The sequence below is a fragment of the Mytilus trossulus genome, chromosome 2 (genome assembly GCF_036588685.1).
Source record: "Mytilus trossulus isolate FHL-02 chromosome 2, PNRI_Mtr1.1.1.hap1, whole genome shotgun sequence".
NCBI classification, from domain to species: Eukaryota; Metazoa; Mollusca; class Bivalvia; order Mytilida; family Mytilidae; genus Mytilus; species Mytilus trossulus.
The window spans coordinates 69,175,213-69,193,404 of record NC_086374.1 but is presented as its reverse complement, the minus strand read 5'-3'; the positions used below and the strand labels follow the sequence as shown (position 1 = coordinate 69,193,404).

Below are 18,192 nucleotides of genomic sequence, written 5' to 3'. Positions count from 1 at the left end.
ATTCACTGAAACTTATCGTACTTTGCCCTTTCAGATAATTCGAGTAACTTTGGATAGACGCTCTTTTTTGGTTAGTTATTAATTAACGCTAATTTGTGTAGATTTTGCTGATCCAGGACTGCAACTAGTCATAGTTTGTGAAATTTGTAAAAAAAAACCCAAAAAAACAGACAAACAATTAACCTTTTCACTTTTCCTTTTTTTACCGAATATAGAAATCGGAAAAAAATTAACAACGCCATAGGTAAAAAGAAAAAGACAAATAATTGCACATAAGACACAACATTGAAAACTAAAGACTGGGTAACACGAACCCCACCAAAAACTTGGAGTGATATTGGCTGCACCGGAAGAATAAGCAGACCCTGCTTCACATGCGACCCCAGTCGTGTAGCTTGTACCCTGTAAATAGTTTAAATCGGTCACACTCGTAAAGGAAGCTGGCTTGTATAGTTTTGGATTTTTTGTCAGATTTTCGGAATCCTCTGGTTTTATCCATTTGAATGCCTTGAAAAATTTTGCCCGGTGACCCCCATTTTTCTTTTTGTAAATCTTTTACATGTATAAAGATAATCCAATCTGTTAAAGTCTTATAAAATTTCAATTACTTTTTAACAGTTTTTGAAACCTTCAACTTGTCAATGATAAAGCTATGAAAATTCAAGAGAGAATATTTTTCCGCCAAAATTTCAAGGGCTAATATCTCGAAAACGAGCACGGTGACCTATATATTTTTTTTGCTCTTTGGATTTATTAATCTTCTATCAAAATAAACTAGTGTTTTGAAAAGTTAATTACTCTGAAACTGAGAAGCGAACTCCCTTAAAAGAGAACGAGATTGCCAAATCATGTCGACAGAGAAGCACTGTCCCCCTAACTATTAGGGACTTCAGTGACCCTGTTCTAGAAAAATTAAAATAGTACTTTATATAGTTACATATTCCAAATATAAAGAAAAGAGAGATTTGAGGTTTACGTCTATTAGGAGTCCATAAATATTTGACTAACGGTTCAAAACTAAAAAAAAACATAGCATGACGAGGGCGATTATTAACGACCCACATACATGTAGCAAGCAACATTAATAGGTTTGTGCAGTAGTGACCATTTTTACATCTTCTTAAGCATGTTATGTATTTTTTACACTCGGACAACATTTTGTTATTGAGACAATTATTTTTTAATTGTTTCAAGACGGATAGAATACAATATATGGGATTAAAAAAATTAATGAATAATATCTAAAATATGTAAATGCAAACTATTACATGTTTATTATAGTTATGTGAATATATTATGCACATGTAAACTACATGTATTCGTTATAATTTTGTCTCTAAATCTTATGATTTTCTTAACACGACAAGTGTGCGTACAGATTTTTTGGGCATGAGTCAATACACATTGTCCTTTCTTTCAATTAGAATAATTTCATTGTTAGAAGAAAGACAACTCGATTTAATAATTAGGTCCGCCATCGCTTCTTGTATAATACAACATTGGTGGTTTCGTGGAGACGCTCTCGTCGAAAGTGTGGGAAGTCGTAGTGAAACAACAATATGTGGGCATGTTTGTGTATTTCGAAGGATTTAGGCAAATTGATAAAATTACATCAATTAACTGGTGTTTAAAATCTAACCACATTGTAGTCTTCTTTTTTTTAGATTTAAGCATGGTTATATAGTATTTTTTTTAATGAAAAGTTCTTGATTTTTTTACAATTTTGAGCATGTTATTTACTCCCAAAAGCAGGACTTCCCTAATATATCATCACGAATAAAAGGCTGTCAGAGAGACAGCAAATCTGAATTTACTGCAGAGATCAACCACTGAATGGTTGAGCAAGTATAGACGTACGTTACATTTAAGCTTAAAACAGCTCTGAATTTGAATTGTGATTGAATACTTGACAAAGCAAGGGTTTGGGACACAAAATAAATGTGGTTCAACAACTGAAGATTACGAAATTGAACATACAATTTACATACTATAGTCCAATATCCAAAATACAAATACATTTTTTAATTTTTTAAAAACCATAATTCCTGATCAGTAAAAGTGAAAATTGTAAATATCAAACTTGACCCCCATTTTGTCATCAGTAACACCATATTAAAATTTGATAATAATTGGTTGAAAAGTTAATGAGTAATCGCACTGACACGACTGGAAACCCCTTTTCCTCAATATTTTTACAACCGTGACTCCTTTACACGGTAAAAGTAAAAATCGTCATTAATGAACCCCGTACGAAATAACTAGTAGGATTCCACCCAGACACTAGTAGGAATGAAGTAGGAATCCACCTAGATTCAAAGATTCTATATAGAAAGTAGACGGACATGGAAAATGAAGAAAAGTCTGACTGGATTTTTTAATATTCCTACTTCAAAAATCCTACTACCTAGGTGGAATTGTTAAAGTCTGTATAGATTTTTTTCTGATTTGAAAATCTGAGTTGATTATTTATTTTCCTACTACATGTTTAAGATTCCTACCAGAATTTATTTATAAATTCCTACCAGAAAATCTTTCTACCTGGAAAGTTATCTTGAACTGGATTCCTGTTTGCAAATGACACACATTTTGCAATGTTAAATGCAAGCAAGTTCCAGTTCACAAATTCAAAAGTTGGAGGGGAAAGATTGAAAAGTTGTGTTGGAATACAATAATGCAAGCTATAGGGTCACACAACGTAACAATGTAGAAATGTAAGAAAATATGGATAATCAAGACAAAAGGTAATTCTTATACATTCAAGATTATTTTTTTTTATCTGCCTACCAAAAGTATTTAGTAATCAATTAATAATTCATTAATAGTGCATAATCTTACTCATTATTTGTTCTTTAAACTAATTTAGATTTACATGTACTTTATGTATAACACTTTCTATAGCTTGCATATATTGCATGCAGTTTCCTTAAACATTTCAAAAGTCTATTTTTTTTAAAAAGGAATTGATTCCATGAATTTCCTTTGTTCTTTGTTGTTGAGATTCAAACTTATCTTTGACCCAGTTGTGTATTTTTGAATATACACTTACATTTTGTATATTTTTAGATTCCTACCAGAAAATATTTTTTTCTGGGTGGAATTTTGAAAAATTCCTACCAGGTTTTCTAGTAGGAATTTTATTTTCCTACCAAATTATTCCTGCTAATTTGCATATTTCTGGTAGGAATATACGATATTCCTACTAAGAAATTCCTGCTAATTTAAATTTTTCGCCTATTTTCCGTGTGGATTCCTACTACTGTCTGACTGGAATATCACTCTTTTCTGGTAGGAATTCAAAGCAATTTTCCTACTATATTCCGTGTACATTCCATACAGATTGTTTCATACAGGACTTGACCTTCATTTTGTATATAAGACTCATGAGTAAATGCACGGACACGACTTGGAATGCACTTTTTCAATCTTTCTAGAACTATAACTCCTGAACGGTAAAAGTCAAATTTGTCATTATTGACCTTGACCTCCATTTTGTTGTCGGTAACAACATATTTTAATTTTAAAGGACTTGATTGATTAGTTCATAAGTAAATGCACGTACAACATTTGGCTGCGGCCTGCCCACCCGACCGAACGCCGTAAATCTCATTGACAAAATCAATAACCGAAAAACCGGTTAAAATGAAATAAAGGTTTCTTTCTCATCAAATTGACGTAAAAATATTTTTCGGACTCGAATGCAACCTACATAGAATTTATTTATCCTAATGCGGGGTTCACACATTGCCGATTATTGCTCCCGTTTGAGATCAGACCACATTACGACACGAAAAGGGAAAAAGTCGGATAAGTATCCTCAATTATATGGAATGTTCTATCATTGTCTGAACGCAGTCGTTTTAGTGCGTAACAGATTCCTACGGGTCGGGAAGGCTCCGAATAGTTAGGCAAAGCACCCCGACAGTTAGGTGCGTCCCGTAACATTCGGGGCAACTCAGCCGATTTTTTCTAGTCGGATTACTATCGTTGCTATGTCGTGACAGATTCTGCTGTATCGGATCGAATTCTGAACAATGTCTTATGTATTCTGGACGGTGTCCTGTGGAACGGGAATGATCTGGAGTAATTTTTCATAGCTGTTTTTCTACCGATTGAGTCCAGATTGCATCCAGATCTTGTCGATTGCGAACCATTTTTTGCCGAAACCGTTCCGAAACAGTCCCGTTATTAAGACGAAATTCGTCAATGATACCAACGTTCGAGTCCCGACAATTACAGAATACAATACCACTGAGACCAGACAAAGCCGTTTGCAATGCGATATAGCGGATCATGACAGTATTACGTTCCGACAGTACCTGATCATCCCAAATATGCCGACAGTTTTCGAACGGATAACTTCCGTCAGCGTCGGTTCACTGTCTGATCTTTGTCGGATTACATTCCGTAGAGTCAGGACGCAGTCGTGACAGACTCGGTCGAATTTTACCTGGCGAAAAATACGAATCGGATTAGATGCTGATTCAGAACGGGATTATCGGGACTATTTCGCTTAGAAACGGTTGAATATCGACGCTTCCTGAACACTATCTGATTGTTGTCGTGATCAAATTATTTTTTTTGCAAATTTTGATTTAAGTTTGAATTTCCATCCACGATTCACAGGATCTTGATCAGACTTTTAATTTTTTTTAATCGGGAATGGTCCTGTCAAGGACGGTAGTAAAAATCGTGAATGCGTGACCCCAGCTTAAATTACCCATGTATGCAATGATTACTTAGTTAGACCTTTATTAAAATATTATAAAATATTAAAATTTAAAAAAAAATCAGTTTTAATTTTGTTTTAAACAATTTAAAACAAATTACTATAGCTCATCTCCTAAAATATATGTCTACAAGTAATAAAGTTACGACTAAAGCTCATAAACTGACTGTACATGTAGTTAGTTATGTCCCCTTTTCGGAACTTCATTGGATTAAGTAATACGAGATAGATGATCGACAAAAATGGCAGACACACTTACTTTGTCAACTAAAATATATTTCAACCATTATGAGCGTAGAATGTACTTTCATAAGGAAATTTTCATCAATCAATTGTGATCAAGAAATATCCTGAAACTTGAACAGTTTCAATCAAAAGACTAAAAAAAAGACTTTTTGCAGAGCTTGTTCTAATACATTGTGACTCCAATTGTATCAACATTTTTCAAAACTATTTAAATCAAATTCACCAAATAACAAAGGTAAATAACAATATTGTGACGTTCCAGAATTAATAAATGCACACAAGAAACAAAGTAGAAGCAAAAGAAAGTTATATCTGCAGACAGGACAATTGAGAAAGAACAACGTTCCCATCATTTACAGAAATACTGGATTTGTTTTGCCGGTTGGAACGGGTACGTAAAAATATTTTATACTGGTAATAAGGTTTCATGAAATGTGTGTGATAACTTAACTTAATGAAATCTTTATTAGGATAGACGTCGGTGAGACATCAATCCAAAATCAAACATGCAGGAAATGCGAACCATAGACAGGCTGACTTTTAGAGCTACTGTTCCACAGCTAACAGGAGGAGTATCAATGGGGGTCTTCATTTCTGTATTCAAAAATTTTAAGACTATTTGTCTCTTATCATTATTCTGTTTCCATTTTGTTCCGTTCTTTAAACTTCAGGACCTCCTTATTCTCCATTTTTTGATTTTAAGGGCTCATTTTTCGCCTTTTTTTTTTTTTTTTTTAAATTTCCACCATTATCCTCCCAGTATAAAGTTGAAGAGTATTTAGGATAAAAAATATCCAAAAAAGTTGTGCTAAATACGGCTGAAGTAATCTATGTCTTGAATAAAAAAAGTCCTTAGTATTACGAATTCGAATAGTTCATACTTTTGTAAACAATAAATTTATAAAAATGACCATTCATGTTTATTCATGTGAACACCGAAGTGCTGACTACTAGCTAGCCAAGTATTTACAGTTGACGTGTTTATTTTAAACTCTTAAACATTTAACCTGGTGCATGGATCGACCATTGATGGTTTTGAGTTTCATGAAAGAAATTCTGAAATTACTATAAATTATGTATATCAAATACAAATTTAAAATTGAGTCCAATTTCTACTCACATTACAAATGTCATTTCTAATGGTGTTCGAATTATCATTGCATTTAAACTTTGCAATTAATGAGAGCATATGATAAGGCAGCCACATCTGTAGACCAAATTCTATCCTTGTGAAAATGTAATAATTTATTATAATGTTTGACATTTAATAAAGGAAAAACGGTGATTATCTCTTTCAGATATGCATTTAGTTATATATAATTAGCAACAAAATTCCTGTTGATCAATGTAAATTACTTTTTGTTAATTTATAATTTGACAACAATTTCCATATGATTCACATCATAAGTGGCTATTAAGATCCAAAGCATACAGGAATTTGTGTATTTATAAATAACACGAATACGGCAGCATGTAGGGAGAATGCCATTATGTCAATAATTCTTAAAACAATTGTTCGACGAGTACAATGGAGTATGTTTGCTTGTTTCAAAGCACAAGGTCTGCTAATATATAATACATCTGTATATTACAATGGCGTTCATAATCTCCAATCTTCCCCCTGGTTGACATAGTTGCAGAACCCAATAATTATCTTCCTCCATGGCAAAAATTTTGGTGTACCCCCAGAAAAAAATCATGGACTTTATTTGTTAATAACATTAGATAAACTATGTTTCGTCCCCGAGGGTATCACCAGCCCAGTAGTCAGCACTTCGGTGTTGACATGAATATCAATTATGGGGTCATTTTTTTTAATTTTCTGGTTACAAAACTTTGAATTTTTCGAAAAACTAAGGATTTTCTTATCCCAGGAATAGATAACCTTAGCTGTATTTGGCACAACTTTTTGGAATCTTGGATCCTCAATGCTCTTCAACTTCGTACTTGTTTGGCTTTATAAATATTTTGATATGAGCGTCACTGATGAGTCTTATGTAAACGAAACGCGCGTCTGGCGTACCAAATTATAATCCTGGTACCTTTGATAACTAACTATTATTAACTTATTGATGAAGGAATGATGTATTGACATCTTACTTGGAACCGTAATATACTACGTGACACGAACAATGGTAGAAATTCAGAAAAATCAAGTCTTTATATAGAAAGAACATGTGGGATGATTGCCAATGATACAACTCTCCACAAGAGAAAAAAATGACACAAAAATATAACATTAGTAATGGAATATGTAAACGGCCTTTTCACAAGCCAAGAAAAAACCAACTGTAAAATATAAAGGGATTTTCATTCTTATATTCCTTTATGTCCTTTAAGGTACTTGATATAAAATTACATAGGTCTTTGAAAACTATAAATCAGAGTCTTCTTAATGCATCAGCAAAATACCAAAGGTTTTATAGAATTCACACAATTTCCGTCTAAAGATAAAAGCCAACTTCTGCCTATTTCATTTCGAAATTTTATTTATATAGATATCTTTGTATACATCAACAAGTGTTTACATGCATAAAACTTTGCAATATGGCATGAATTTAAAAAATACCTCGGTGTTCCATTTTTTTTAATTACATTATTATAAAAACATTGTAAAATCTGTATTTTGGCTTCTTTGGGAAATCAACCTAAATATCATATAGCTTAGTTCGGTACATTGTGTCTTGGAAAAGCTGTTAAACGACTACCTCCAGAACTTGTATAATAGTCCGATTTTACCGCATGAAACTATATTATATCAAATCATGAACACACCAGTAACGATCTAAATCTTCATATCTAATTTTAGCTCATCTGATGATTAAATATAGTTACATCTAGTTTAAACCATATTATACATTTAACTCGTCTGGGGAGAAAAACGAAAATCAATTACGATAAAAATGATTTCTGGACAGCAAAAACAGGTGTTTTTCATTTTTCGTATAGACAAGACCATTTTTTTTTTGAATTGTTTACTTTTTATTGATTGTGACTTAAATGGAGAGTTGTATTTTCGAAATTCATACCACATCTCATTGTCAATATTTATTCCAATTAATGTTGTTAAACACATATTAAAAAAAACCCACACACACACATAGTATTAAATTTCTTTGATGAACGTATGTTTAAAGAAATTGTTGGCTACTAGTATTTAGCATGCACATCAAATATATACGAAATTCAATACAAGTTTGTCATTCGTATCCTGCTGTAATGGAGAACGTTACAAAATAATACCACATCTGTTTAAAGTTGCGAAGACGGCTTTCCTTACATTCGTATCAATCACCCACATATATGATCTAACTGCTGCTGGTATCAGAGAAATAGTATTAATGACATAGTGTGTTATCAGAAAGGATTGTATGTTATCGTCAAAACTTAACTCTTTTTCCATTCTGTTAAGCCAGGCAACAAGCGGAACATGGCATAGTATGCTGAAAGTTGTAATCGCAATGACAGCATATGTAGATGATAATATATCGTTTTCGCTAGCGGACGAAAACACTGATTCGCTTTCCACTACGATGTTTTCGCACCGTTGATCTGATAATTTTGGTTCGGGCATATCGCATTGGTTTAAATTTTCCAAATCTGTTGACGGGTTGATTCTGTTTAAAGGTGCAGTTGTGTTCACTTGTTTGCTTACCCTTTTATGTATTACAACAGAAGCAATCATAATGAGTAGTGCTGGAATACTAACGAAAGCTGCCAGTGTTTGAACAGGAATAGATGGATGAGTATAGGATTCATCTGTTGTCATTGTCTCAATACACGTTTTATGATCAGCAGATTCTACCATTTTAACGTTTGTTCCATATTGAATTACTATTGATAATGCAACAACATACGTTAAGAAAAAAGGCAAAACCATAAATAACCCATGAATAGTTCGATGAAATATACGGCGTAGTCTGAAGTAGGTTGAAAAAAGATTGATGGGGAAATCTAAACATAAAGCTACTAAAGCCAATCCACTAAACAAATTATATACCAGGGTCATATTGAGTACTATTATACATGCTGTTTCGCTTTTCCACCAATCATCATCCGGCATTATATGTGAAAATGGTAAAGTAGTACACCCTATCAAATCTCCTACAGATAAAATTATTACTTTCCAATAGAATAAGTCCTTCCTAAGTTTTTTCATAATGATTAAAATAATGATTAGTAGATTTGAAATCATGATGGCTGCAACAAGTATTGCAAATACTATTGCAAATTTGCGCGTAACTGTCTGGTAATCATTTACATCTGTGGTGTATACATCTGTGGTAAAATTATGTCCATAGTCTATTTGAATGAAGCTTGATTGATTCATTTTGTTGAAATACTGAAAATCATCTGGATCCATTCTTACGTTCTGTAAAAAGAAAAATATACATATTGATGAAATTAATTTCTGTCCGGTTCTCGGAATTAAACTTTAGTAAAACTATCATAGTATGTATAAAATAAATTGAAGATCAACATGGCGGTTTATTGTATATTATGACCTTCAGAAAAAGAGTATAATAATATAAATATCGTATTCCAAGGAACATCCAAAAAGGGAAATTCTTTAAAAACTTGATCAATCAAAGTGTGAAAAACAACTGTCATATTACAGACTTGGTACAAGTAATTTCTTCGGTTAAGCCAGGTTTTATAGATTGCTAAACTTAAGTTCCGTTATATTGACAAAGTTGAGGGAGCAACCAAAACTCAAAAACAAAAGTTGTTGATATTATATTTAATTTGACAACTCCGTAAAAGCAGGAATATTCACTACGATACAGTCAGGACTCTACTTCGTCAAAATTATCTCCCCATTGAAAGAGCCGTGGTGTAGTGTTTGTGCATCGGAATACCAACACAAAGGTTCCTGGTTCGATTCCCGTTTGGGATGAAAATTTCAGGAACTCAATTTTCAGCTCTCCCTTGACACCATTTGCGAGTATGGTCTTGAGGAAACGACGATAGTCCGTCGGAAGGGGACGATAAATGGCTGAGAGAGCCATATCTCTTGCACGTTAAAGACAACCTTGTAGATTTCGAAAAGGAGTAGGCTAATGCCGCTACAAGGCAGCACTCGCACCCGCAAAGTGGAAAGGAATTAATATAAATAGAAAAACATGTTTCCCAATCCACTATAAATAAATATGTTTAAAATTAAATTATCTCCCCATTACGCCAGTTCATTTTCACAACCATAGAAACGGAAGCCATTGTAGGGATGACGCGCTACCAATTTTGATCTTGGAAAAAATCAAAAAAAGTGTAAAAATGAAATTTCATAGAACCTAATGGAAAGTAATTGCTAAAATTCGATTGCTTATAATATGAAATGAATTGATTAATTGATGAATATCAAAATTTGAACAGTTCTTACTTTTCATTTGAACTGTTACATTCGTTCTAAGATTGAATTGTCAAATTCTGTTCTAAGATAAAACTGTAACAATTTTTTCGAGTGTATTGCTGTCTAAATATGTTCTAAGGTAGATACATAAGGAGTAATCCCGTAAGTAGTTAAAAGATTAATCAACAAGAATGCCGAACTCCGGCCGACAAAAACTCAATGTCACTCATCAAATTGCAAAATCAAAAGCAATTTCCTAATAGCGAAAACTTGTAGAGCCATTCTCTGATTATGGCATTTTAAAGCAGTTCCCTAGGTAGCATAAAATCATTTTATTGATATTTTTAAAATATATTGCAAAATGTCACCAAAATATCATTCAAAAACATGTTTTTGACGTGATATGTATGGCTGTACTCATGTAAATAGCATATTTTCTTGAAATATTTGTTCTGAATGTTTAAAGAGCCTTTTTTTTAATATCTTGATTTTATATTGAAATAACATAATTTTTATATTATTCAGTGTCAATTGAAAATATCCAGACAACATCTTTTAAACATCTGAACAAAATATTCTTCTAATGTCTAGGATATGTTTAATGGATGTTTTCCAAATGTTTTATGAAATACAGTCTGTCAACCATATTTAAATGCACTGAATTGAATGATTATAAGTCAGTTGATAGATTTTACTGATAGATATTAAAATATATATCTTCAGTAGTTTCACAACTGTCAATTGGAGAGTGCGAAAAATGAACTCGTGTCAAAGATGTGTTTATATAAATGAAAATGAAAATAATGAAAGTATATTCAAATTGTATTAGTTGTTTTGGGCTAGTTTTAAATATTTTTTGTTTGTGCATGAAATTATTTAATCATTTAGGTAAATACATTTAAATGACTACACAGATTTGAAAATGTTAGATATAGAGAAGGAAGAGCACATCTTTTTGTTAGAACATTGTAATAATATAATTTTCAAGTATGTGGTATAAAGGGGGAGATACGTACCTAATACGTTGGCATATTGTTGGCACAATGTTGGCTTATATTTCATTATTGGCATGAAATATCAATGACATTTTTTTTATAAACACTGTTTAAAATTTTTTTGAAATAGGCAAACTACAAAGCATTTCCTAGTTCTAGGCACAGATTATCGTAGTCCTATTTGGTATGACTTTATCATTTGGATTTTTACTGAGTCCTCAATGCTCTTCAAACACAATCGTTATTCGCTAGATAATTTTTCTTTTGACTAGATTTGAATTTTTCCTCCAAGTTAGATTAGAATTGTTAAGACTTTTCTATCAAAAATGAGGAGACATTCATGTTAATCTCGTTGAAAAATTATACAATGTATAAAACATATTTCCTTTTTCATATTAAACATCATGGGCTTCACACAAATATCACTAACAAACATTAGAAAAACATTTGTCGTACATCTAACAAATATCAATTAAAAATATTATGTAAAAATGTTTATAAAATATTTCTTTTTTCATATCAATCATGTGTTTCACTCAAATATCACTAACAAACATTTGGAAAACATTCTTGCATGCATCTTACAAATATCTATTAAACATATTATCTTAAAACGTTTATGAAACAGTCTTCAACTTATATTTTCTAAATAAAATCGAAAAAATATATTGTTATGATGTTATTGATGCTTGGTCCGTTTCGGTGTTATGTCGTTGTTCTCCTCTTATATTTAATGCGTTTCCTCGGTTTTAGTTAGTTACCCCGATTTTGTTTTTTGTCCATGGATTTATGAGTTTTGAACAGCGGTATACTACTGTTGCCTTTATTGAAATATTCATTAGATATTACCATTTTTATATTTTTTAATTAGGACAAGAAAATTATATTGATATTACATCAAAAAGATATTTTATAATACATTAAACCTATGCTTTACATAGATATAAATCAAAAATGTTTAATCAATATTTCTTTTACACATCTAAAAAATATATATATTAAATGTTATATAAAAATGTCCATCAGATATTGATTGATTATTGGAAAGAAATGTCGCATCGACATATAATTGTTCTTATTTATAAAACTGTCTATTTAACGTTTTAAAAACATCAGAAAAGAATATTTATTATTTATTATAAAAAAAATATTTACAAAAAATGTTTTTATATTAGCAATCAAACATTGGGATGAAATATTATTGTTAAAATATCATTCATGCATAATTTCTGATGTAAAAAAAATGTCTATAAAATATGTTTCGGCAAATATTTTGAACAAACATATATACAACCAGTCAATAATATCATGACAATATTAAGTGTTAGCTGGGTCTGCTCATCGAAGATGTCAGAGGAAGGAATATTGTATTTCTCTGTATGACATGTTTAGACCAATAATAAAGGGCATAGATTGTCGTGTTGACCTCAGGTTGGGCTTTCATAAATTAAATGGGTATATAAGCTTAATCATACGTTTTTTGATTGAGTTAAGTCTGCCAATTGATATTTTATCGTATGTTTTTCTATGTTGTGATGTTATGCTATTGTTTCAGAAAAAGGGAGAAGGTTTGGATCCATTAAAACGTTTAATCCCGCTGCAAATGTTTGCCCCTGTCCGAAGTCAGGAATCTGATGTACAGTAGTTGTCGTTTGTTTATGTAATATATACGTGTTTCTCGTTTTGTTTATATAGATTAGACCGTTGGTGTTCCCGTTTGAATGGTTTTACACTAGTAATTTTGGGGCCCTTTATAGCTTGTTGTTCGGTGTGAGCCAAGGCTCCGTGTTGAAGGCCGTACTTTAACCTATAATGGTTTACTTTTTAAATTGTTATTTGGATGGAGAGTTGTCTCATTGGCACTCACACCACATCTTCCTATATCTATATAAGCTAATCATTTAAAATAAGTTCGAAAAACAAATACCTTCATGTGCTATTTAAAGATATAAATGGGTAAACATTTCTGCATATTTATTCGCCAATTAGAAACACTTTACTTTTCGTTTCAGAAGATACACATAAGTGTTGTTTTATGAAAACATTTTTTCGGAAAAAAACCAATAAAAGTTCATTAGAATTTTTTGAGAAATTGATACAATCTTCAAGCTGAATTGAGCTTTACGAGATATTTAAAAGTGGTCGACGTTCTCAAAATCAAGTAATTGAAATAAATCGATGGAAAAACAAATTTTCAAAATATGTCGCAATGTGACGTCTCGAAAACTAAGTTAAACATTTTATTATGCGAAGTTATTAGTTCTTTTGAAAGCAGTGTATTAAGAAAAGAAATTTTCAAAACTGCTATATGATTAAAAAGTACGACTGAGGATGGAACTGTCAGAAAATTATTGGGCGTTGGAACAAAAGATTGTCGTCAGATTTGTAATTTATAGATTTAAATACAAAATAGCAAATTAAATAAGCTTACCACTTTAGACAACCAGCGTACTCAAATGAATGTTATTTAGTCTTTGGTTTTATACTATGAAAAAATAATGTTAATAGTCTCAGTAATTCAACCAATTTACCAATATTACAGTAATAGCTTTGAAGAGCTTACTACATCTATTTATGCAAATGGTAAATTTATTAATGAGCAAATTGATGTGGAACAATATAAATCGGGTAATTGTACATAACTGAGATGACTCATATAATCGAAGATGAATAAAGTGAAAATCCGAACCTAAAAATAATTGTTTTAAAACAGAAAGATACTAAAAAGTACAATCATAAAAACACCAAACCCGAGGAAAATGGATAAATATAAAATCAAAAACATCAAAACAAATGGATAACAACTGCCATATTCTCAACTTGGTGCAGTCATTTTCCGGTGTATAGAATGTTAATTGAACCTGGTTGTAAGATAGCTTAACCTCTCATCATTTCATTTATACTAGAACACACCCGCGAAATCGCGGGCATTCAGAGCGCAGTTTAAAGTATGTAAAGTGTTGTTGGAAGAATTTTGTAAAATATTGAATGACTGGAAAATTTCAGCAAATGTATCATAAGTCATAGGTTATTGGGGATAGGAAAATGCTTTTTTTTTTTATCCCCCCTCCTTTATTTCCAATATTCCCATTTTTTGGTTCTCTTTCAATTTCAATATGAACATACATTTAGTATGTTATGAACATTCAAGTAAGGAGCCTGTAATTCAGTGGTTGTTGTTTGTTTATGTGTTACATATTTGTTTTTCGTTAATTTTTTTGTACATAAATAAGGCCGCTTGTTTTCTGGTTTGAATTGTTTTACATTGTCAGTTCGGGGCCTTTTAAAACTGAGTATGCGGTATGGGCTTTGCTCGTTGTTGAAGGTCGTACGGTAGCCTTTAGTTGTTAATATCTGTGTCATATTGGTCTCTTGTGGAGTGTTGCCTCAACATGGCAATCATACCACATCTTCTGTTTTTTGTAATCAATTTTCAGAAATGGTATCAAAAGTTCACATGAATAATTGTAGCGCTTATCTGTATATTATGAACATTCATTACTATAAAAATATAGTGTTTTTACTTTCAATTCAAAGTTTACTAATCGATCCATAGTGGTCATTGATAAAGTATACAGACCCTCTCTTTTTAATAAACTCTGTGAATGCCGTTGATAGTTAACTTGCAAATGATAGCAGATGGAATTTTGAAAATACACTTTATTCTTTGTATATGTATGTTCAAAGTATACAGAAAAGTATACAGACCATCTCTATTTAATAAACTCTGTGACTGTCGTGGATAGTTAACTTAAAAATGATAGCAGATAGAATTTTGAAAATACACTTTATTCTTTGTCTATTCGAAGTTTACAAATTGATCCATAGTAATCATTGATAAAGTATACAGACCCTCTCTATTTAATAAACTCTGTGAATGTCGTGGATAGTTAACTTGAAAATGATAGCAGATAGAATTTTGAAAATACACTTTATTCTTTGTATATGTATGTTCAAAGTATACAGAAAAACGCAAACCGGAAGTCTACTCTTACTTAAAATTTCGTCCAATGACGGAACAATATCCGGATGCCTTTTTTCTCGTTTTTCTCCAAAAATAACTCAATCTGAATAATCATATGAATTGATGACAAATGCCACTATGCACTGTACCTATAGGACACAGAGGCGTGTTGATTAATTTATTGTGGAAAGAAGAGAAGCGACACCAAAAATGAGGTCTTCTCGTTTAATAGTATAGATAAATGAGAGAAGGCTACTAAAACACCTGTACTTTTATTCTTTCTCTGGCATCACTGAAACGTTCACCACTGCAAACAAGTTCTATCAGTTGTCTTTGGGAAAATCTGCCATCAAGAATACCCTACCAAAATGCGTTGTTGCAGCTTAAGGTTCAAAATGGGTAATATCAATTCCAGTTGTTGCTGTCACTGACACTTTTCTTCCTTGTTGAAATAGCCGATTATGATACACCTGCATTTAAATATGAAATTAGTGTTAAATCAAATAAAAAATACCAATTATTAGTTTCAATAATTAAATTTGAAAATTAATATATAATCTTTATTCTTCATATCAGTAACATTATACTTGTGACATGAACAAAAGTAACAACAACAATAAAATAATTGAATCGAACACACACTTATCTATATATATATATATATATAAGGAAAACAAGAAGTAATTGTAACAGGATGCTGTTACGAAGTCTCCCAAAACAAAGCTCCCATAACTCTCCATTCATATGTTCCCATATTCATTTGATATGTTTTATTGTCCCATACATGAATACATGCTGTTTAGGGGTAGGGCTGTTGACTGTTAACAAGTTTTCAAACAAAAGGGTGTGAGGGACCCCCACAGAGACTTCCCTTTAATTGTATTTGATTAGTTTTATTGTCCCATACAAGAATATATATGGTTTAGGGGTGGGGATGTTGACCGTTTACAAGTTTTCAAACAAGAGGGGGTGGGGTGACCCCCTTGGGACTTCCCTTTTATTTCATTTCATTTGTGGTATTGTCCCCTCCAAGAATATATATGGCTGAGAAGTGGGGATCTGAACTGTTTGCCAGATAATAGCACAATCTCAAATTGAACAAGGTGGGGATGACCCCCGGGGATTCCCCTTAGTTGCATTCGATTACTTTATCGTCCCATTCAAGAATATATATGTTTAGGGGTGGGGATCTGGACTGTTTACAAGATAAAAGCATATTCTGAAATTTAAGGGGATGGTGATGACCCCCAGGGGCTCCTCTATATTTCACGTGATTTGTTCTATTGTCCCATAATTATTTCTGAAGACTGCATGTATCTGTCACTTACAGTTTTCAAGTTATATTCATTTGAAAATTTTAGAAAAAAAAATCACATAGGGTTCTATAGTAAACCCCTTCCTCCTTCCTACCCCCCAAAATACCCCTTATCAGACCCCAATGCACAAACAAAATATTGATGGCTCATCTAGACATATTAGTCTACCATTCTATAAAACTCTAAGTTAATCTGACATGTGGTTTTGGAGAAACGCTGCGGACAAGTTCATTTTAAAAGTGGCGGAAAAAGAAAAATAATCAAAAAAATAATAAGAACTGAGCAAAAACAATAAGTCTCCAAACTTTGTTGGGGAGACTTAACTAACTAAGAGTCAACTGTCCTCAGCTCTAAAGACTGTTTTATAATACCTGGTTTTTTCACTTGGTTAAAATTAGAAGGATTAAGTAGGACTACTAGTTTTTGAGTATCTGATAGATTTTGAAACAAAGGATTATCTATTGCCATGTCATTTAAAAGTTTGATACGTAAAACCTTACTAATTCGACAGTAGAGGATAAAGTGATTTTCATCTTCTAATGTTTTACAAGTTTGACATGTTCTATTGTCTCGAGATATCTGCTTTTCTTAATGAGCAAAATATGGTCACTAATTCTTATTTTTGTAAATAAACTCTAGTTTCAAAATTTAGATATCTTATATAAAATTGATATATTGAAAAGTCCATCTAATTGCCAAGTGAAGACAGAAAACTTGGCACTAACCATAACTTGTCCACGATAATAATTATCATCATAATGGAGCGAGACTGCAATGTAATAGGCAATAAGTCATTTATTTATAATATCAACAGGTAGATGAAAGACTTTGTTATAAAGAATGTAAAAAACAACGGAACAAGAGCACCCACTGACCAAAGATCAGATAAGTACAAAAAATATTTAAAAAAACTGGAATCGGAAGATAACAAAAACATAAAAAGCAAATCACTGGATAAAGTTAATGTGAATAATCTTATAATAGACAAACTTTTTATCAACAGGCCTAGGAGATCCAATAAAGTTTAGAATTTTACTACAATCCCAATTAAACTGGTGTCACACATTCACGATTTTTCCTGCCGTCCTGACAAGACCATTCCCGATTGAAATTTTTTAAAAGTCATATCAAGATCCTATGAATCGTGGATGGAAATTCAAACTTTAATAAAAATTTGTAAAAAAGTTAAATTTTTTTTTAATCACGACAACAATCAGACATTGTTCAGGAAGCGTCGATATTCGGCCGTTTCAAAGCGAATTTATCCCGATAATCCCGTTCTAAATCCACTTCTAATCCGATTTGTATATTTCGTCAGGTTAAAATTCGACCGAGTCTGTCACGACTGCGTCCCGATTCTACCAAATGTAATCCGACAAAGATCAGATAGTGACAAGACAGTGAACCGACGCTGACGGAAGTTATCCGTTCGAAAACTATCGTCAAACTCGGGATGATCAGGTACTGTCGGAACGTAATGCTATCATGGTCCGCTCTATCGCATTGCAAACGACTTTTGTCTGGTCTCAGTCGTATTGTATTCTGTAATTGTCGGGACTCTGACGTAGGTATCATTGACGAATTTAGAATTAATA

At 32.1% G+C, this 18,192-nt stretch overlaps 1 protein-coding gene across 1 annotated transcript; it reads right to left on the bottom strand.

Annotated features, from left to right (window-relative positions):
- Positions 1 to 7,400: 7,400 nt before the first annotated feature.
- LOC134705355 (uncharacterized) lies at positions 7,401 to 13,837 on the bottom strand. Its single transcript, XM_063564098.1, has 2 exons — positions 13,749 to 13,837; positions 7,401 to 9,344 (listed from the first exon to the last, which is right to left on the bottom strand). The coding sequence occupies exon 2, from the start codon at positions 9,333 to 9,335 to the stop codon at positions 8,202 to 8,204; it is 1,134 nt and encodes a 377-aa protein (XP_063420168.1). The 5' UTR covers positions 9,336 to 9,344; positions 13,749 to 13,837; the 3' UTR covers positions 7,401 to 8,201.
- Between the last annotated feature and the right edge of the window lie 4,355 nt (positions 13,838 to 18,192).

Excerpts from the sequence above, each read along its gene's own strand:
- LOC134705355 (XM_063564098.1), bottom strand. The coding sequence starts at position 9,335 with ATGGATCCAGATGATTTTCAGTATTTCAACAAAATGAATCAATCAAGC.